The 20,191-nt window shown below is 52.3% G+C and overlaps 2 protein-coding genes across 6 annotated transcripts; one reads left to right on the top strand and one right to left on the bottom strand.

The window, feature by feature from the left end:
- Positions 1-842: 842 nt before the first annotated feature.
- On the bottom strand, positions 843-11,808 carry LOC149911620 (uncharacterized). Of its 5 annotated transcripts, none has more exons than XM_090133540.1 (8): positions 8,110-11,808; positions 7,416-7,823; positions 6,763-6,828; positions 6,362-6,421; positions 5,741-5,812; positions 5,273-5,365; positions 4,699-4,846; positions 843-4,426 (listed from the first exon to the last, which is right to left on the bottom strand). In XM_090133540.1, the coding sequence occupies exons 2-8, from the start codon at positions 7,600-7,602 to the stop codon at positions 4,264-4,266; spliced, it is 789 nt and encodes a 262-aa protein (XP_089989666.1). In that variant the 5' UTR covers positions 7,603-7,823; positions 8,110-11,808; the 3' UTR covers positions 843-4,263. The 5 variants fall into 5 exon arrangements, with proteins under 5 accessions (XP_089989666.1, XP_089989668.1, XP_089989664.1 ...); XM_090133542.1 differs by having other exon boundaries at positions 9,292-11,808; XM_090133538.1 differs by having other exon boundaries at positions 7,416-10,255; positions 10,372-11,808.
- LOC149911619 (RANBP2-like and GRIP domain-containing protein 8) lies at positions 11,808-17,938 on the top strand. The gene is made up of 6 exons (XM_090133543.1): positions 11,808-11,913; positions 12,940-13,033; positions 15,564-15,675; positions 16,007-16,163; positions 16,907-17,137; positions 17,519-17,938. The coding sequence occupies exons 3-6, from the start codon at positions 15,632-15,634 to the stop codon at positions 17,621-17,623; spliced, it is 537 nt and encodes a 178-aa protein (XP_089989669.1). The 5' UTR covers positions 11,808-11,913; positions 12,940-13,033; positions 15,564-15,631; the 3' UTR covers positions 17,624-17,938.
- Positions 17,939-20,191: the final 2,253 nt, after the last annotated feature.

Below are 20,191 nucleotides of genomic sequence, written 5' to 3'. Positions count from 1 at the left end.
ACGGATCGGCACGTGCCCAGCGAGAGCCAGGGGGCGGGACGGACCGGCACCTGACCAATGAGAACCCGGGGCTGGGACGGTCCGGCACCTGACCAATGAGAGCCCGGGGGCGGGACGGTCCGGCACCTGACCAATGAGAGCCCGGGGGCGGTGCGGCGTTGCGCTGCGCTGTTGGTGGGAGGAGCGCGGCAGGGGGCGGGCCGTGGGTGGGGCCTCGGGACAGAGGGAGTTTTCTTCAGGACAGGAACACCGGCCATGTGCTTCAAGGCGCGTAACTATTGAGGAGATGGAGAACGCTTGCTGTCAGAAATCATGGCAGCTGTACAGGAGCTGGGTGTATTTTGGGGACAGTCCTTGTAACCAGCTGGTTTCGAGACATTGCCCTGCCCGAGAGTCTAAACTGCACAGCAGAAGAATGCTGGGAAAATGCTTCTTCCTCACTGTTTTTCACTTGCAGGTTCTTTCCTTAGGGTTCCTTTTTCCTTTCCAAAAGGAGATTTTGGGGATCGAGGCACTTGAAGAGAGAGTGAAGCCAGCTCTTTCCAACAGTGCGGGCAGTCCCTGTGGAGAGGACCCCGGGAACTTGAGCAGGGCACACCCCTCTTGTGCCTTTCTCCCGACTGGTTTTTGGGAGACAGCAAATGGACACCCCTACAAGAAGTCTCAGGGTGTTTCCTTTTGACACTCTTATTATGGAAGTAAGAATACATTCCTGGCTCCATTTTGCTCTTGTGTCAGAAGGCAGAGATTTAAGCTACCTAAAGTCACTTTTCCACAAACATTCCCACAGAAAGAAGCATCCAACATCTCTCTGTAGCTACGGAGACCCTGACTTCTCAACTCTTTCCAGGTATGTTTTACTGTCTCTTTCCAAATTTAGAAACGGCAGCTGTGCAGAAAAACATGCCACAGATCCTGAAGTGTGGGCCAGCGGGGAGTTTTACCCCGTCTCCTCCCTGATGTCAATCTGAAGTGATCTCCTTTAGTCCTCAGTATAACAAACGCATCCTGTGACCGTGCTTGAAGACAGTCTCCCTTGAGCATTTTAGCTGAGCTTGGTTAGCGCTCTTGAAACCAGCTGTGCAAGTGCTGCTTTCCTCCCCACTGTGAGGGATTGCTGTCAGGAGCCAACCAGTTATGCCAGGCACATCCAGCAAGGAGCTGCTGTGGCACGATGGGCGCGTGGAGCGGCTGTCTTCCAACCTGTCCTCTGCAGCAGTTAGCATTCTGCGGGTTACTCTTCCCCAGTTTGCAGAACAAATATCAGAAGTTGATGCTCTTTTGTGAAAATGTGGGTTGAAAAAAAGGCAGTGTGACATTCCTGACTGCAGGTGAACAGCAGCACAGATGCTGCCAGCCCCGCTGTAAAAGCTGGACTTGTTAATGAAGCAGCTTATCCATCTGTGTTGGGCAGTGGTATCAGGGCATTGCTCTTCAGATCTTTGTTTTCCATCTGAGGATTTTGTCCCAGCAGGGTTTGTGCCTCAGGATTTTGGGCAGGAGAAGGGCTGGCAGCAGCCCAGGGCAGGACGTGGGTCCCCTGGGGACAGCAGCCACAGCCCCTGCCCCATCTGCACAGTGACCCTGGGCCATCCCTAGGACACCTTGAGACCCTCCTCCTCTGCACAGCCCCACAAAGCACGAGGGAAGGTCTGGGGTGGCACTGGTCCCCCTGGAATGGGGCAGGGATGGTGCCCTCCATCCCATCCATCCCCAGTGCTCAGGGCTCCAGAGATCCCCAGGGTCCCTCAGTGTCCCTGCACCAGTGCCACTCTTATCGTAACAGACTTCTTCCTTATGTCCAGTCTAAAGGAGAAGAGGAAAGGTTGTCAGGGGGTTTCCCCAGTGAGAAGTACAGTTTCAGAAAGGGACGTGTACAGAGAACCCAGAGGAATAGCAAGGCAAGCCTAACAATGACTGCTACAAAACCAATGGTACAAAGAGAGAATTCACTGCCAGAAATATCTCACAGTCCAGTGATAAAGATTCACAGCTGCAAGGTTGTCTTCTAATTAAAAACAGTAATTACAAACAATCTGGATTTTTGAGCTAACTGTTATAATAAATATTAGTAGGTGGGGATTGCTAAATGGTGCTGCAGTCTCCTACTCGTAACATCCTTGCTGCTTCATTCTGGGTGCCGTCACTGAGCAGCATCTAATGGAAGTTCTTCCCTGCTCAGCTGGCTGCCTTAGTTGGAGCCCTGATGGCAATGACGTGGTGATGGCAGGCTTAGTTTTGCTGTTTTCTCCTCGTCAGAATACTCCGACTTTTGAAGGAAGCAGCTTCTTGTTTCCTGCCTTCCTGCCTTCCTCCCTTCCTCCCTTTTAATTTTAATTCATTTGGAATATCTATATTCCATATAGATGTTTTGAATATCATTATTTGTAGTGCTGAAAACTTTTTTAGAAAACAGTCATACTCAGTTAAAAAGGTATAATAAGGATGTTAAAGAAAGAACCCTCTGATGTGTTGACCAGGGATGAACATAAAAACAGCTCCCAGTTAATGTATAGGCAGCTGATGTGACTGCCTCTGTCCTCAGCAGCTTGCTCAAAGGAACCCCACAAAGCATTTCAGCGCTGGGCTGCTGAGGGAAGCTGTCGGAACAGGAGCACTGTGTCCTCTTGCAGAGGACCGGGATGCTTTTACAGCTGACGGCTGCTTTGGTTGTGGCCACAGCTCCTGAGGAGTGCAGCAGTGCTGAGAGCTGAAATGGGGGAATGTTGCACCTCCTGGAGGATGCTGAGAAATCAGTGGCCTAGGGCAGGTGCTGGAGAGGAGCTGCAGGGTGCTATCGTGGCAGCTGGGCGCTGCTGGTAGCACAACGGACTGTGCCTCTGCTAAGGCGACTGCAGTCACAGAGCGAGCAGTGACAGCAGGCATACGAGGCTTGCAGCACTGCCTTCCTCCCGTCTCTCTCCACGTTCAGATTCTCGGCCCAGCCCACAAAGCAAAATGAAGTAGAGGAGGCAGGAAATGTGCTCATAGTTCTTGCTTGGTTCCTATTGCAGAGCAAATGATTGCCTGCTGTCCGGTAAAGCTCACGCAGAAGCACTGATGCTTTTGCATAATGCACTGCCACCCTTGTCCCCTGCCCGAGCCGGGACGTAGGGCACCCGCAGCCTCTGGGCAGCCTGGGCCAGGGCCTCGCTGCCTCTGGGGGAGGGATTTCTCTACACATCAACCTCAGTTTCCACTCTTGGAGTTCAAAGCCATTCCCACACGACAGTGGCTGTCTGCCAATGCCAAGTGGCACACAAGGTCTGCTCGTGGGTCAGGTAGTGACATGACAACAGCGTGGACAATTGTGATGGTACTTTCTATTTATTGGTACAGCACAGCCTAGAAAGCCCCAGTTGATGCCAGCTGTGGTTCTCTGGCTGTCAGATGATGTCCCCAAACCCACACACGGGGTGCTCCCAGCTCCTGACTGATGGTGGAGAAGTGGGAGGGCAGAAGTGATGCTGGGGGGGGAAGGGGCGGGAGTCAGGGGGCTGCTGTGCCTGTCATACTTCCCCCAGACAGTTTTTTTTACAGGTGTTACATGATCCCCCTGAGGGGGCCGCTCCCACCTCTTGATGGATGGTGGAGAGGAGTGTGAGGGCAGAGGTGGTGTTGGGGGGGCTGGGGGCTGCAGGGCCTGATATGCTTCCCCCTGGCATTCTGGGTGGTTTTCTGGGTGTTGGGCAATGCCCCCAAACTGACAACCTAGGGGGGCCGCTCCCACCTCCTGAAGGATGGTGGAGGGGAGTGGGAGGGTGGTGATGATGCCCAGGGGGATGGGGGGCTGCTGGGCCAGTTGGCTTTCCCAAGGCAGCGGTTGTCTGTCGGTTGGACAATGTCCCCAAGTCTACACACTGCTGGGCTCGCTTCCATCCCCTGATGGATGCTGGAGGGGAGAGCGAAGGCAGAGGTGGTGCTGGGGGCTGCCAGGCCTCTCAGGCTTCCCTGAGGATGTGGCTGCCCCCAGGCTGACACCCTGAGGGACCACTCCCGACCCCCGAAGGATGGTGGTGGGGGATGGGGGGTGGTCTTGATGCCCAGGGCGGCTGGGGGGCTGCTGGGCCTGTTGCTCATCCGCCAGGGTGCCGTTGTTTGGGTGCCGGCCGATGAGCACAAGCTTCCAAGCCAAGCGGGTTCCTCCCGTCCCCTAAAAGATGGCGGTGGGGGGTGGGGGGTGGTGTTGATGCCCCCCGGGCTGCAGAGCCTGGGCTGGTGGGCTGTGGGGCCCGTGACGGGGGCAGCTGAGCCCGGCTGCTGTCAGGTCTGGCAGGGGCCGCCCTGGTGGTGCCATCCGGCTGGTGGGCAGGTGGTCACGGCCGTTGGCATCATGTCCATCTGCCAGGCCCCTTGAGGAGAGCAGGACGAGGGCAAACTGTGGCCGCAGACATCGTGCTGGGCTCCATCAGCTGCAGCGAGGCGCCTGTGGAGAGAGGAACGTGCTGAGGGCCCCTGCTCTCCTTCCTCAATGGCAAAGAGCCGCCCTCAGCTCTCAGCCTGTCTCAGGCCCAGCACTAAGAACGGGCTGCAGGAACGGCCGTGCCAATTCAAACATCTGATAGCGTAAATCTCAGACCACGTTAGCCAACAACTAACCGGCCTCTGTGCTGCTGGAACTACAAGTGCCTCCTGGCTCACAGCAGCCCTACAGTAAAGAGTTGGGCAGGATGGGGGTGGGGGTGAACAACAACTCACTGGTTTCTCTGCCTCCATCGCCGGATAAGCAGACAGCATGTTAGCATGGCTGCCAGCATGGAAACCAGGAAAGCTGCAGTCAGTGCCAGGCAGTACTTCAGTAAAACTTGATCTTCTGTGGCGTTTGCACGTCCTTCATCTTCCACACCTGGAGGAACAATGTGCTCACTGCTGTGTCTTGTGCCCTACTGGCAGTCTCACGAGAGGTCTGACATGGCCAAAAATGTTGTCTTTCACTTTGTTGGCCTCCAGGAACATGTGAAAATCCTTGGGCTGCAATGCTTCCCTGATTCCAGCGAAGCAAAGGGAACTCCCTAAGGCACTGCACATCAAGGCAGCGCCTTAGGGAACCTCTTTTTGGCCTCTCAGCTTTGTTTACACTCTGGCTCTGCCACGGTCCAGACCTTCCTGGGCCATGGATTTGCTCCTTCTTCTCCATCGTGCTCTAAGACTCCTTTTGCACTTGCCCACCATTGCCTCCTGAGGCTGGGTAGTTGTCTGACTAAACAAATCTCACTAGAGCAGGAGAGCGTGTGGATCTGTTTAATCAGGGTATAGACAGAAATACACTCACCACGTGCTGCCTTCTTCATGATTTTCATTAGTAAATGGGACAGTCTCTTGGAATATTTTCCATCTTCCCATGCCACTTTCCATCCCCCAGGACCTTAACAGAAAGCATTAAGATAAATCTTAGAGAAACAAAGTATTGAACTGAGCGGTCTTTTCGGTGAAGTCAACAAAGACAACAGCCACCCTGGGATGCCTGTGGGGCTCCAGCACAGGAAGCAGCCGAGAATTTGGCACAGCCTTCCCTGGAGGCAATTCTGCACCCAAAGCATGAGGAGAACTTCCCACCACACACTGCAATCTACACAACTGCACAAGGGCATCACTGAAGAGCAGATGGTGCCAGGGGATCATGTGAGGACAGGGTACGCACATGCAGCTGTGCATTCTCACTCACGCTTGCAGACATGCCCGGCTGACATTAGGACTGTGAGCTGGCATCTCTCAAAGGAAGCAAAAACTCATGGCATACCAATACGAGTTGCTGGGGCTTCTGTCCTTGAGCTCGGCTGGGAAGCTGGAGACCATTCGACTCCACCCGCACCTGTACACAAACACAGAGCAGCTCCTGTCAGACATGGCCAGGTACTTGTTTAGACTGCAATGCCAGCTCCACAGCACTCTTCTCTGCCTGCTACACAGCAGCATCTGGCAAATAGCTGCTGGGTGCCTGCAGCAGCACCGTGCCAGTCCAAGAAGGAACCGTGTGCGGAACTGTCTGCAGAAGGGAAGGGGCTGGAAGGGGAAGGGAAGATCCCTTTCCTTTGGGATAGCCCCACAGGAGGCTTATGGAGCAGATTATGCTGAGCCTTTGGCAAGACACTGCTTATAGGCGCAGCTGTAATGAGAAACATTCCCATTGTGTGTTGTGATCTCTCTCTTCCTTAGGGACCTGCAGTGACTGGAAGGGGCTCAGCTGATGACGTGGCACTCAGACTTGGGTTGAAAGTTGCCAAGCTGGAGAGGTGGGCAGTTGGCTGGCACCCAGGCTTCTCGTGCAGGAGAAATCACCGGGCAGTGAAAAGCTGAACCCTTCCTGAACTACCACAACCACATATGAGCAGAGAGCGTGAGATGAAGGCTGGTGACTTACCTCTGGCATCCAGCCCAGGCTCAGGAACAGGACTCTGCTTTGGTAATTCACCAAGAGGACCTGCAGGCACAGATGTGATCAGACACAGGTGAGGAGAGCTTCCACTGCACCTTGGGGCCTGGGGTTTTTTTCTGCAGTGACCTGCGAGGACTGGCTGCAGGTCAGGGAATGACATGGCCCAAACAGCAAACGTATAGGTTCTCTCCTCCAAAGAGTGGCAAGGGCTGCCTTCCCACAGATATGTGACAACTCTCCAAATAAAGAAATACTCAGGACTGATCTGTGTACAGCCTTTGAGGCACAAAGAGACTTGAAAGACCCTTGGAGGTTCCTGAGTACCCAAATAAACTATGACGGCACTAACTTTTCTGCCTTCAAGGAAGCAGACACTCACAACTTACCTCTGGGTTTCCCCTGAGACACAAAAGCAGCCTTCATCCCATTGTCCGGATATGGAGCACCATCATCTAGAATCAAGAACAGAAGAGGGATGTTCCCATGGCATGTTGTGATCTCCTCCCTTAGTGGTGGGGGAGGGCTCAGCTAATGGGATGGCAGACTCAGGCCGTGACTGCCAAAGCTACAGGGTGATCTGGAGCCTGGCACTGGGCAGCTTTCCGAAGCTCTCCAGGCCACGTGCAACACCCCTCCGGGACTGTGTGGACGAGCACACCAAGAAAAGACACCTAGAGCAAACTGGGCTCCAGCCGGGGGTCTCTGCTGGGAACCAGGATTCATCTATGGGGAGCACCAGGAAGCCGGAGCAGAAATGCTCCCGCTTTTCCCAGCACACATCTTCTGAGCTCCCCCTAGGTCAGCCCCGGCCAAAGAGCGTGCTCAGCCAGCAGCAGAGCCACGGCCCGGCACGGCTGGAGCCAGCCCTGCAGAGCACTGCTTCCTCACGCCCTCGCCTGGCTCCTGCGCTGCTGCCCGTCCCCCCCATCCCAACACCCCCACAGAAGGCAGCCCCAGGGCAGCGCGGCACACGGGGACAAGAGCCCGGAGCTCTCGCCCTCGCCGCCACTCGGTTGTGGCCCTGTCTCTGCCCACCCACCTGCTGCTGGCGCTCGCCACGGAGCGGCACAAGTCTCCTGGGAACACGTGGCCGTCAGGAGGAGGAGGAGAGCAAGGCGGGCGGGGGCCGTGGCCCCCCACACTCGTGCCATGCTGCCACCACCACCGCTGCAGCCACAGCGAGTGCTGCTGGGCGGCACAGAACGCCTGGGGCACACGCTGAGCATTGTGAGCTCATGGCACCAGGCGGGGCGTTGTGACCCCACGTCCCCACGATGACATCTGTTCCGCCACCAGGGCCAGCTTCCCCCTGGGCTTGCTGTGTGCGCTGTCGTGCTGGGGGAGGATTCCCAGGCATCTAGAGCAGCAGGAGACCACTGATGTCACATGGACAGCACGGAAGTGTGGAATGGCTCGGCTGGGAAGCGACATTAAAGAGACAGAGACGCTGTCAAAGGAGAAAGAAAATCACTTCAGTGTTGTTTTTACTGCTTTGTGCAAATCTAGAGATTCACTTTTCTCTTTTAATGCCAAAACAGAAGCCGGTTCTTCAGTGACATTTCTCCTTCAACCCTCCCACCCCATCCACTCTCCCCTCCCATCACCCCTACCTCTCTCATTTTCTCCTTCCTCTCCTCTCCCCTCTCCTCCCCCCCTTCGCTTCCCCTCCCCTCCCCTTCCCCCTCTTTTCTCCCTTTCCCCTCCCCTTCCCCCTTGCCTTATGCCAAACTTACCTCTCCTGCTCTTCTGATTCTCTTGCCTTGCTTTCCTTTGCAATGCTATGCATTGCTCTCTCCATATTTATTGCCAGCCATTCTTTTCTTAGCTCATATTCTTTACTTTTTACTTGGCTTTTTTCTTCTATTCTCTTTGCCTTTCTTCTCTTTTCTTCTTTTAGTCCTTTTTTCTCTTTTCATATATTATTTTCTCTCTCTTCTTTTATTTTCTCTTTTTTCTCTTTTTATTTTTTTCTTTTTCATTTTTCTTTTTTCTCTTTTCTAACATTAAATACTTTTTTCTCTTTTTTCTTTTCTCTTCTTTTATCTTTCTTAATTTTTTTTTGCTTTTTTTTCATTTTTTCTGTTTTCTCTTCTTTTTATCTTTCTTTCTTATTTTTATTATATATTCTTTTTTCTTTTCTCTATTTTGTCTCTTTCCTTTTTCTTTTTTCTATTTTTCATCTTTTTTTTCTTTTCTCTTTTTTCTTTTTTCTTTTTCTCTTTTTTTCCTCTTTTTCTCATTTCCTTTAATCTTTTTTTCTTTTTTTTTCCCTCTTGTTTTTCTCATTTTTTCCTCATTTTTTTTCTCATTTTTCTTTCTCTCTTATTTTTTCTGATTTTAATCATACGTTTTCCTTTAACCCTCCCCTCAAACCCCCCCTCCCCTCCTCTGCTCCCATCCCCTACCCTCCCCATCCCCCTACTCTCCTTTTCTCCCTTACCCTCACCTCCCTTACCCCTCCCCTTCTCCCTTCCTTAGCCTACCATTACCTCGCCTGCCCTTCACTTACCTTCTCCTCACTTCCTTCTTATTCATGCTCTTGGCTTTTCCTGCTACTCAAGCCAAATCTCAACACTTGCCTGCTCCGCTTGCTGCTCTGACAAGTGCCTCTCAGCTCTGCTCGCAACTTAACGCCTACTGCCTGCCCTTCTCTATTCCCTTCTCGTGCCCTTCAGGCTTCTGCTCCCCTTGCTGAGCAAGCCCATGCCTGGTAGCTCCCCTTCAACCTCCTCCGCCCTTTGCCTTTCTCCACACAGATGCTTGCTTCTGGCCAGCACTCCTGCCCACTGCCTAGCCCACAGCCCGCATCTCTTGGGGAGACAGCAAGGTGGCCTGGAGCTACCCACACCTCCTCCCGGGCACGGCTTCTCAGCTTTGCTTCAAGCCCACAAAAATCCCCAAGGAGCTCCTCTTACCTTTGGGCTCAGCTTCTTCTCCTGCCGTGCAGCTCCTGTGCCAGGCCGGGGCTCAGCTCTTCCCACACTCCTCCATTCCTGCCGGGTTGCATTTTTTCATTCTTTGTCTTGCTTTCCTTTGCTCTGCTACGGTTAGCTTTCCTACCTGCTTTCTCTACATTTACACGCATTACTTTTTACTTCTTATTCTCTTTTTTCCTCTTTTCTATTTTCCTCACAGTCCTCCCTGTTTCTTTTTTGTTGCTTGTTTGTTTCTTGGTTGGTTTTTCTGTTTTAATCTTTTTATCTTTTCTTACTTGTTTTTTTTTTTTTTTTCAGCCTCCTGATGTTACTTTATATCCATCTGTTGGCCCCCTTTATCCCCCTTATCGTTTCTGTATATGGGCCTTTACCAGTGCCTCTTCTCCCCACATTACCCTATAGCCCCCCGATAGCCCCATATTCCCCTATACTTTACTATAGTCTACACAAGCCCCCTAGAGCTCCCCTACAGCCTTTTATAACCTCATATGTCCCACCTATACCTCTCTGCAGACCCCTATCACGCCTGTTTCTCCATATCACACCCACAGCCCTCCCACTGCTCCCTCTAGCCCCATATCCTGGGGGTCTTGATAGATGAAAAACTTAATATGAGCCAGCAGTGTGCCCTTGTGGCTCGGAAGGCAAATGATATCCTGGGCTCCATCAAAAGAGGGGTGGCCAGCAGGGACAGGGAGGTGATTGTACCCCTCTACACTGCTCTTGTGAGGCCCCATCTGCAGTACTGCGACCACGTCTGGAGCCCCCAGTACAAGAAAGACAGGGAGCTGTTGGAGAGGGTCCAGAGGAGGGCCACAAAGATGATCAGGGGACTGGAGCACCTCCCTTATGAGGACAGGCTGAGGGAGCTGGGCTTGTTCAGCCTGGAGAAAAGAAGGCTGCGGGGTGACCTCATTGCAGCATTTCAGCACCTAAAGGGAGCCTACAACAGGAGGGGAATCAACTCTTGGAAAGGGTAGAAAACTGCAGGACGAGGGGAAATGGTTTGAAGTTGAGGGAGGGGAGATTTAGGTTGGATGTCAGGGGGAAATTCTTTACAGAGAGAGTGGTGGAACAGGCTGGAACAGCTGCCCAAAGAGGTTGTGGATGCCCCGTCCCTGGAGGTGTTCAAGGCCAGATTGGATGGGGCCCTGGGTAGCCTGGTCTAGTGTGAAATGTGGAGGTTGGTGGCCCTGCATGTGGTAGGAGGGTTGGAGATTCATGATCCTCGAGGTCCCTTCCAACCCTGGCAATTCTGTGATATCCCCTTCTAGCCCACCTATTTGCCCCCTACAGACATCTGTACAACCACATTCTCTTATATCCTCCCCCAGCCCCCTATATCCCTCCCCATAGCTCTCCCCAGCCCCTCTGAGCCCCTTCCCAACCCCCCCAATGCTCCCTATAGCACCGTGTCCCCCCTAAGCCCCTCACCGCCCTCCATTGCCCCAAATCCCCCTAGACCCACCCCTAGAGCCCCATATACCCCAATCCCGTACCACAGCCCACTCCAGCCCCGTGTGCCTCCCTATACCCCAGCAGCCTTCTGTAGCCCCCTGCCCCCCCACGGCCCTCCCAGCTCCCCACAGCTTCCTAGCCCCCTCTACTTCCCTTCAGCCCCTGTATCTCTCCCGGAGCTCCCCAGAGCTCCATATTGATCCCACATCCATCCCACAGCCACAGCCCGTCCCGTACATATCCCACTTCCCCACATCCCATCCTGTCTCCATCCACATCCCCACATCCCAGTCCCACTCCCAGCCCCTCACCCCACACGGAGGTGGCTTACGGCCGCGCAGGGTTCCCTCCCCGGCCCGGCGGCGCTCTCCGTCCCTCCCGGCTCCGGCGCCGCTGTCCTCAGCACCGCTCCCGTCGTGCCGCAGTTCCGTCTCGGTGCTGCCCGGACAGCTCCGGCGCGCAGCGGCTGTGGGACCGGCACCACCTGAGGGGAGAGCCGGCTGCCAACGGCCTTTCCCGCGCACTGCGCCTCAGCCAATCGGAGCCGGCGGCGCTGCCGCTGACCGATGAGAGGCACGAACGGACCGGAACTGCCCCTGACCAGTGAGAGGCCGGAGCTGCCGCTGGCCAATGAGAGGCACGAACGGGCCGGAACTGCCCCTGACCAATGAGAGGCCGGGGGCGGGGCAGAGCGGCTGTGGGGGGGCCTCGGGGTGCTCTCTGTTGCCATAGGGGATGGGATCGGGGCTGTGGGATTGCGACTGGGATGAGGGAATGAGATGGACAGGTGGGTGATGGGCTCGGGAGGAGGGACTGGGAATGAGATTTGGAATTGGGATGTGGGATGTAGGATGTGGGGTCGGGACGTGGGGTTGGGATGTTGAATGTGGGATTGGAATGTGAGATTTGGGATTGGGATGTGGGGATGTGGATATGGGATGGATATGGGATGGGATATTGGGCAATGGGATGCGTATGGGATGGGCTCTGGGTATGGGGTGGACTTGGAATGGATACGGGATCATAGAACCATAGAATTGCTCAGGTTGGAAAAGAGCTCCAAGGTCATCAGATCCAACCGCAACCCAACATGAAATCTGTTCAGCCGTGCTTTGTGTCTCTGTGACGTCTGTAAAGATTGAGGTAAAAGACCCAAAGTAAAAGGAGGGCTGCAATCAGTGATTTCTGGGAACTTTGTAGAACTGAAGAACTTCTGAAACAAATGGATGTTTCTGTTCAGCAGAGGGAAAGTAGTCATTTCAAGATAAAACCTGCTGTCCAGAAAGCCTGCAGATGTACTGTGGAACATCCTCTCTAGGCACTAAGAGCAAGGTCTTTTTTCCCTTTCACTTTTCCTTTCCCTTTCCCTTTTTCTTTCCCTTTTCCTTTCTTTCCTTTTTTTCCTTTTCCTTTTCCCTTTCCTTTTCCTTTTCCTTTCCCCTTTCCCTTTTTCCTTTTCCTTTCCTTTTCTTTCTCATGTTGTGCAGATTTTCTCATTGAGTATCTGAAATGTAAGGGAGATACCCCAATGTAGTTCACCTTCTCTTTTTCATAAATAGTCAGTATGGAATATCCCAAACTGCCGTTCTGAATGGCACCACCCCAAAATACATGGTATGGGTTTTTGGTTTGGTTGGTTGGTTATTGTTTGCTTGTTTCTGGAGATATTTCATGTTGATGAGTTTTAATGGTGGGTAGGAGCCTCAGAGAACACCAGGGTAAGGACTCGAGAACTTTGGTCTGGTTTGCAAATTCCCTTGTATCCTTCTGGGCATGCTTTTAAGATGTTGGTCTTCCTCCAGAGAGATTTTTATTATTTTTTCCCTTCACTCCCCTTCCCTGTTCCCTCCCCTTCCCCGTTTCCTTAACTTCCCTTGTCCGACCTTACCTTCACTTACGTTTTATTTTTTATCTTTTTTTTGCCTATTGACTGGGTCAGCAGGAAGGACGTAGACACGAAGGAAGGCATAAGCTTATTTTATTGTCAATTTCAAAACAATACAAAAACAAAGCAGTGCCCTAAAGTGAAAAGATAAGCTTAGCAGGAAAGAAAATAAGCAGTGCAGCGAGTCTAATCATTACCACGTCATAATATAATGACATGTAGCATAGTGATAGTGATTAAGAAAGATGCATCACCAGTTGCCCTACTCCTTTATCGTCATCCAGATTCACAGTGGCTGGGGAGTCCCGGTTGCAGGAAGGATCTGGAGAAGCTGTCCCAGCAGTTGGGAACTCATACGGCGATGTGTCCACCCCGGAGGTGAGGTCTGCAGAGTACTAGGGTAGGCAGCAGTCAGGTGGAACATCCGTTTTCCTTTTCTCCTCTCGGTTTTCTTCCTGAATACCCTGTCCAGGGTTCAAGGAGGAGCAGAAAGAGCTGTGCCATCTGTTTTGGTGTAGCACGGGCCTCTTTGGCAAGACTGAGCGCCCAGAGCCCCGGCAACATGCTTAGTCAGGTAACAGACATTGCAGCAAAGTTCCCTTGTGAGCAAGGCTCCCCACCCTGACTTTGAGGTCGGATGGCAGGGGGAGTGGAAGCTGAGGGAAGCGGCTGTGTGGGAGGGCACAGAGCTGACTTGTTGGGAAGATGGTTTGCCAGGGCTGTGCGCTCTTCAAACTGGTGAGCCCTCGGTAGAGTTACGAGGAGCCCAGTGCTGTCAGTCCGTACAGATCCCTGCGTTTTGTGGAACTGAAGAGCCCAAACAGGGGACAGGTGTTCCTAAGCTTCTGGTTTTCTTTCACGTGCTGTGTGGTTGATATTCCTGTCTGTGTGACAGCGCTGTGGAAGGTCAGGAAAAAGAGAGGGAGAGCTGGGCCAGTGTAGTTTTGCTGCTGTACCTGGCAGCCAGATGATTCCCTGCGATCTGGAAATGGTGCACAGATCATAGAGAGCCAACCAGTGCAGTTAGTGGGAGCTATTTAATCCCCAAAGGTGCTGCTCTGCTGCTGTGAGTGGGTTCTATTGCAGAGGCAGCAGATTCAGCAGTGTGCTGCAGAGCGTGAATGCACGCGGGCTGCTGTTCTGCTGCAGGGTCTTGGGGTGAGGCAGCGTGCATCTTCATTTTGAGCTTTTCCAACAGCAACAAAGTTCTCCTGTGGCTTTGTTGAGCTGACTTGGGTGCTGTTTAGACTATGCAGTGTGGAGCGTACCGCTGCCAAATTCAGAGATGCTCTTCAACCGTTCTGAGATTCCTGTTGGGCTCAACAAAAACCATTGCTTCGCTTCTTGTTGCACTCGAGGCCAAGTTCTGTGGTTTGGTTTCATCTTTGCAGTGATGCTTACAACTCACTGTCTAGCACAGTCAATGGTGGAAATAGTGACTGGTTTTCTTGTTGTGCTGATTTTGGAAGGGAGGGTCTTTCAAGGCTGCCAGCGTGTCTGATGAAGTTTCTTTTCAACCCTGTTTACAAGGAGATGTCAAGCATGACTCTGCTCTGATGAATGTCAGCGTGTCCTTGTTTTACTTCAGAACACAGACTGAAACTCAGGAGACTTGCGTGAATAACTTCCCCCCGTATTTTGGGGTGGGAAGAGGGTTGGAGATGAACTTCAGGCGTACTTAGACTGCAGAGACTTGTTTCACGTTATTTAGTTTACGTCTGCCGTGAAGTTTTTGCTTGTCACTTCCTAGTTCTCTAGCTCCTTCATGCAGGTAGAAAATGCTTTTTGGATGCAGTAGTCTATTTCTGATGTTATCAGCCCAAGATAACTTCACAGCACGCACTGTGTGAGTGAAAGGTGAAACGTAAGTCTCCAAAGGTATCTATGGAGGGGTAGGAGGAGGAAACAAAAGTGAAAATACAAAAAGCAAAGCAGAAGGCAGAGCCGGCAGGAGGGGAAGATGGCAGAAGCACCAGCAGGAGGAGCTGGGGTAACATCTTCACTCTTAGTTTGTAGGATTTGTTTTCTCCTGCAACACTGTTGTATTGCAACAGCAGCAATAACAAAAAGCTCAGCTGTAGCAGACCCCATTCTTCTGATTTCTTTAGTCAGAAGTGTTTGTGAAATGTCCCAAGTATAAAGATCAGTCGCTTGCTTCGCTAATGGCCTCAGTTTTCCTTTGGTAGCTTCTGCCCGTTATTGGAAACAAGATTCCTTTCTTAATCCTGTCTCTTTCAGAAACAAAGGCTTGAATACAAGAAGTGGGCTGGTAATTAACTGTTAGCACTGTTATGCGTTGCTGAAAAGAGGGCTCTTCCTGTTCAGTTGCTTCAAACGTACTGTACATCTGACATGTGCCTGTCGTGTTTGTTTTCGTTTTCCATTCAGAAATGGTTGAAAGGATTCATCTGTGCTAAGCTGTATTTTGAAATAAAAGAGTATGAACTTGCTAAAAGGTAATACGTGTTGATGTATGTGGTTGATCTGTTCTTGAAAGTGTAATAGAAAAGCCAGCTGAAGTAGAGAAATCAAGATCACGATCATGCCTTTTTAAGGTAACAGTAAATGGAAGGATTGGGTGCCACTGAAATCCTTCTAAAGGAGCAACTGCATTAGTTATATAATACCAAAGAAATCATGGAGTTGAAGTGGCTTTTATTTCATCATATGATGCATCTGGTTCTGTGAGCTGCTGCTCAGAACTCAGTACTTGCTGACAAGTAAGTAGCATTGGTACGTGTAAAAATAATGTTGTTCCTCACAGGAAGGTCTAGGTCAAGCATCTAGAACTAAATATAGCCCTGCTTTCCATTTGACAGATTAAATTCCCTTTAGCTTTAGCTGCACGGTGTGGGGGGACTTGTATTATTGAGGAGTATTGATCTTTCTGGGTTTTCTCGCTCTGTAGATACATATCTACTTATCTCAGTGTCCAAGAGAGAGATCCCAGGGCACACAGGTTTCTTGGACAAATTTATGAAGCTCAGGACAACACAGAAAAAGCTGTTGGGTGTTACAAGGTAAGCGATCCACTGACCCCCTGTAATGACCAGCTTTCTTCCTTTGTAAATGGACTTTTAAAATGCATCTGTGCTGTGCATTCCTTAAGCTCAGAGAGAAAATGTGTTGTGGACAAATTGTATGATGTACATTTTGCATTGCCAAATCTGTCTATGATGTACTTAAGAAAGGATTCTTTTTTTGGTAGAATTGGCTTCAGCTTTTATTTATTTATTTTCCAGTTGATTCTTTCTTTTGTGTCCTGACTTGATCTTTGTGGTAACTGCTATGATAGTCTTCCCATTGCCCTTTGGACTAAGGGTCTGTGCCTGCTGTGGAATTGCCAAGCAGGGATGATGGTAATCTCCAGAACCCAATACAGAAGGATCTGGTGCTGAAGATTGTGGAGCTATTCTGCAATAAAGACACCAGTGATGGAAGAGCAAAATACTGGGTTGAGGAAGCTGCCAGGCTGCTCCCCAGGAATCCTGCTGCTCTCAGATTGAAGGTAAATTCCAGCTTCTCATCTCTGCTCTGTGCCTTGAAGAAACTTTCCGTATCTGACTGGGTGCTTCTAGCATGCCATCTAGTCATCTCACAATATTTCCTTGGCTAAATTAGTTTAGCATTAGTTTAGCATGAATCTATTACATGTTAATTTCTTTGCTGTCTGATGTTTTTGTCTAGCTTGCTTGAAAATTGCAGCTCTGAGCTTTCTCATGCGTTTTAAGGTTGAGGTGTTCAAAAATGTGGGGAAACTGTGTTAGCAATAATATCCAAGAAGTTGAGTTTAGATAGTCGCAACAGACACATCAAGTATTGCCTAAGCTGCTTTTTAGTTTTTTGAGTTTAAAAATGCAGAATGTAGGAAGTGCTGTCATTCTCAACTACAGTGTAAATGCTTTCATCAGTTATGCAGTGTCACTTTGGCACTTATTTTTATGTAGCACAGCTGCAGGGACACAGAGGTTCTCAGAGGCTTCTGTTAGCTTTCTGTTGTCTTATTTGGACCAGCTATTCTGTAACAAGGTGTGCTGTCTCTGTCTCAGATAGTCTGACAGTCTTAACTTGGCATCTACGAGAGGCACAGTGAAGTTTTTTCCCCTGTTATCTCGTTTCTAAGATGTTGGAGTAATTCCAGCAAGTCTGTAGTCTGTGTAGCGGAGGTGAGCAAACTGTCAGGTAATGTGGTTGTTGAAAAGGCTGATGTGGAAAAAAAATATATTAATACGTTGCCTTGATGTTTAATAGGAGAAGTTTCAAGAATATAAAGTCGAAGATGGCTGGAATGAGCTCTTTTATGTGACTCAAGCTGAACTCCGTGTGAGACCCGATGACGTCTACCTTAACATCAGACTTGTTGCACTGTACCGCTCACGCAATAAGTTACGAGATGCTGTGCTCCATGTTCAGGAGGCAGAGAAGAAAATACCTCTGGAGACAAGCTTGGAATGGTACTCCTGTGTCGTAAAGACACTTGAGGTACTTAACCATCTTTTGATCCTGTCATAATCTTCCATATCCTCAAAACTGGTCATAGTCTGTTATTTTTGTTCCACTGACAGCTATTGCTCAAGTGATTTAACTTTTCCAAATGAAAGTCTACTGAAGCCAATTGTTTAATGGGGATTTTCTTCCTAAAGTTAAACCTTGCTTATTTTCTTACTTCAAGTCTAAGCTGGATATAGCAGCTCCATCAGGGGGAGAACTGTTCAAAGAGTTCCTGGAACTTTACTGCTGAAGGATATGTTAATGCCTCAGCTGTGATCCTGGGTTAGGTAGCAGTGTGTCCTGGAGAAGTAATGTCCTTGCCTTCACAGAAAGATGGTGGTTCCTCATCCTCTGATGAACTTTATTCTTTAGGAATGCCTCAAATCAGCGCAGGACAGGACTTGGAACTTAATACAAAGAATTGGGGAGCTATCAAGAGCAGTCATCTACTGGCTCATTCTAGCTTTATTAAAATGAAGTTTGTTCTTTACTGGAAGAAAAGGAGGTTATCAGGAGTAATCAGCAAGGGGGAGGGCATGCTTGACCAACCTGGTAGCCTTCTACAATGTTGTCACTGGCTGGGTGGATGTAGTGCATGTAGTCTACCTTGCTTTCAGCAAGGCGTTTGATACCGTCTCCCACAACATCCTTATGACAAAGCTGAGGAAGTGTGGACAGATGAGTGGACAGTGAGGTGGGTTGAGAACTGGCTGACTGGCAGAGTGCAGAGGGTCGTCGTTGGCGGTGCAGAGTCCGGTTGGAGACCTGTAACCAGCGGTGTTCCTCAGGGGTCGGTGCTGGGTCCGGTCTTGTTCAACATCTTCATCAATGTCCTCAATGAGGGAATAGTGCTCACCCTCAGCAAGGGTGATCTGTGAGGCCCCGTGTACTGAAAGGCAGCCACACGGTCTCCCATGAGCCTTCTGTTCTCCGGGCTCAACAAGCCCAAACCTCTCAGTCTCTCTCCAAAGGAGACATTCCCGATGCTTTGAAGCCTTTGAAGTCACGTTCCTGATGTCCAAGTTACGTGCCCATCATGTGTTAATGCTGCTGTGCCAATCGGTGGGCTCAACAGCTGCAACAAAGACACCAACGTCTTTGGGATAGGCTTATTTTACTGCCTATGACAAAATAAAACCAAAGTCATATTGGCAGTGTCTATAGCCAAAAGAGAAGCTTAGCAGTAAAGGGAATAAGCAAGGCAGTGGGCCTACTCATTGCCACGTGAGCACAGTGGTGAAGAAAGATCCACGACCAATAGCCCCAGCACTTTACCATCAGCCAGATCCGCAGTCACTGGGGAGCCCCGTTTGCAGGGAGGATCTGAAGAACCTCTCCCAGCCATGGGGAAGTTGCACAGCAATGCATCCATCCCACGAGTGAGGCGTCCAGAGCCGCTGCAAGCAGCTCCAGCCTTTCTAGCACAGAGTAAACCAATGTACGGAGCAGTCCGGGGGAACAGCCGCTGCCCTCTTTCTCCTCTTGGTTTTCGCCCCGAAGCCTGCCCAGGGCTCAAGGGGAACAAAAGGCGTCGTGCTGTCAATCTTGCTGTAGCACGGGCCTCTTTGGCAAGACTGTCTGCCCAGCCCCCCCGCGTCGGGCTTCGTCGGGTAACGAACTCAGCAGCAAAGCGCCGTGACTTCCTCTGCCTGCCCTGGAGCCGCAGCCCGAGAGCTTTCCGGCCCCCGGCCTCCCTCTCCCTGGTCAGCGCCAGCGCCGCCAGCTTTCTTCTCGGACAGACGTGAATACAGAAAACGGCAGTCGAGTCCTCCGCCTGCGGGGCAGCGGCTCAGCACGGCGCTGCTGACCGTTCGAGCCGAGCCGAGCCGGAACCGAAGGCGGCCGCCCGACTCTGCCGGGCTCGAACGCGTCTCGATCGGCGGGGTCGGTCCCTCTCTTTCGGGGCTGCCCGGCTCGGCCAGGAGCCGCTCCCGGACACCGGGCGTCCCGCCGCTCGCAGTCAGCCGCCGGTTCTCAGCCGGCGGCGCCCCGCCGCGACGCCGACTCCGGAGGACGGCTCCGTTCTGACGCGGGACGGACGGGGCCCCGAGGCGCGGGGCGGGCGGCGGCGGGGACGCGGGGCGGCGGAGCGCCGCTTTCCCGGCACGGAATCCCGCGGCCGCCATTGGCGGAGAGCCCGCGCTCGGCCCCGCCTCTCCCGCTCTCCTATTGGTCGGCCCGCGGAACGGGGCGGGCGCTCCCGGCGGGGTCGTTTGCGCCCGCGGTCGCGCCGTCATTGCGTCATCACCGCGCGCGTCCCGCGTGGCCCCGGCCCGGCTGCCCGCGGCGCTGCCCCGCGCCGCGCGCCCGCTCCGCTTCCGGGGACCCGGGGCCCGCGCCCCCGGATCCTTTTCCTCCGCGCGGCCTTCCAGCCGCTCTGCCCCCGGCCTGCAGAGATGCCTCGGGTCGTCGTGACCGAAGTGCGGGACCGGCGCGTGGCGGTGTTGAACGTCGTTCCGTTGGCATCAGCCGTCGGTCAGCCCGTCCAGAGCCCTGTGCGGGGCCTTCGTTTCCTCAGGCGGATAACGGGAGGATGCCGGAGCCGAGGGGCGGTGGGAGGGAGGCGGGGACGGGAGCATCCTGCCGTGCCGCCAGCAGCCCGGGGGCCGCGTGCTGTGGGTGCCGGCACGAAGCTCCGCCGTCCGTCAGCACGGGAGCTGCGGTTCTGGTGCAGCAGCAGGAGCTCAGCGCAGCCCTGCAGAGAGCGGTCCGGCAGCACGGGAGGAAGATGACGGCCTGGAGCGCGAGTGCCTCAGCAGTGTCTGCAGCCTGCGAGGAGCCGAGCCGGGCTGGGGAGAGGAAGGTGTGGGAGTCCCGGGGAGGGACGCGCGATGGCAGCGTTATTGGCAGGATCAGCTGCTTCCTCCACCGCTCCCGACGCCGAGCACTGGTTTCCTTTGAGAAGCAGCCCACTGTCACATCTGTGGGGTTCCGCAGGACACACAGGCATGGGGTAAGTTTAGGTTGGATATCAGGACAAACTTCTGTGCGGAACTTCTACAGCCGTGGGTGGGATCCCCCTGAGCTCCCCTTCTCCAGGCTGAG

This window comes from Phasianus colchicus, unplaced genomic scaffold (assembly GCF_987193195.1).
Source record: "Phasianus colchicus unplaced genomic scaffold, bPhaCol1.hap1.1 HAP1_SCAFFOLD_76, whole genome shotgun sequence".
Taxonomy (NCBI): domain Eukaryota; kingdom Metazoa; phylum Chordata; class Aves; order Galliformes; family Phasianidae; genus Phasianus; species Phasianus colchicus.
The sequence above is the reverse complement of the archived record's forward strand: the minus strand, read 5'-3'. Positions and strand labels throughout refer to the sequence as shown.

Excerpts from the sequence above, each read along its gene's own strand:
- LOC149911620 (XM_090133540.1), bottom strand. The coding sequence starts at position 7,602 with ATGCTCAGCGTGTGCCCCAGGCGTTCTGTGCCGCCCAGCAGCACTCGC. Across the intron at positions 5,813-6,361 it reads GCCTGGGCTGGATGCCAGAG|GTGCGGGTGGAGTCGAATGG; the intron begins GTAAGTCACCAG and ends GTTTGTGTACAG. Across the intron at positions 5,366-5,740 it reads AGCCCCAGCAACTCGTATTG|GTCCTGGGGGATGGAAAGTG; the intron begins GTATGCCATGAG and ends CTTTCTGTTAAG.
- LOC149911619 (XM_090133543.1), top strand. The coding sequence starts at position 15,632 with ATGAAGCTCAGGACAACACAGAAAAAGCTGTTGGGTGTTACAAG. Across the intron at positions 16,164-16,906 it reads CTGCTGCTCTCAGATTGAAG|GAGAAGTTTCAAGAATATAA; the intron begins GTAAATTCCAGC and ends GATGTTTAATAG. Across the intron at positions 17,138-17,518 it reads GTGTCGTAAAGACACTTGAG|GAATGCCTCAAATCAGCGCA; the intron begins GTACTTAACCAT and ends TTTATTCTTTAG.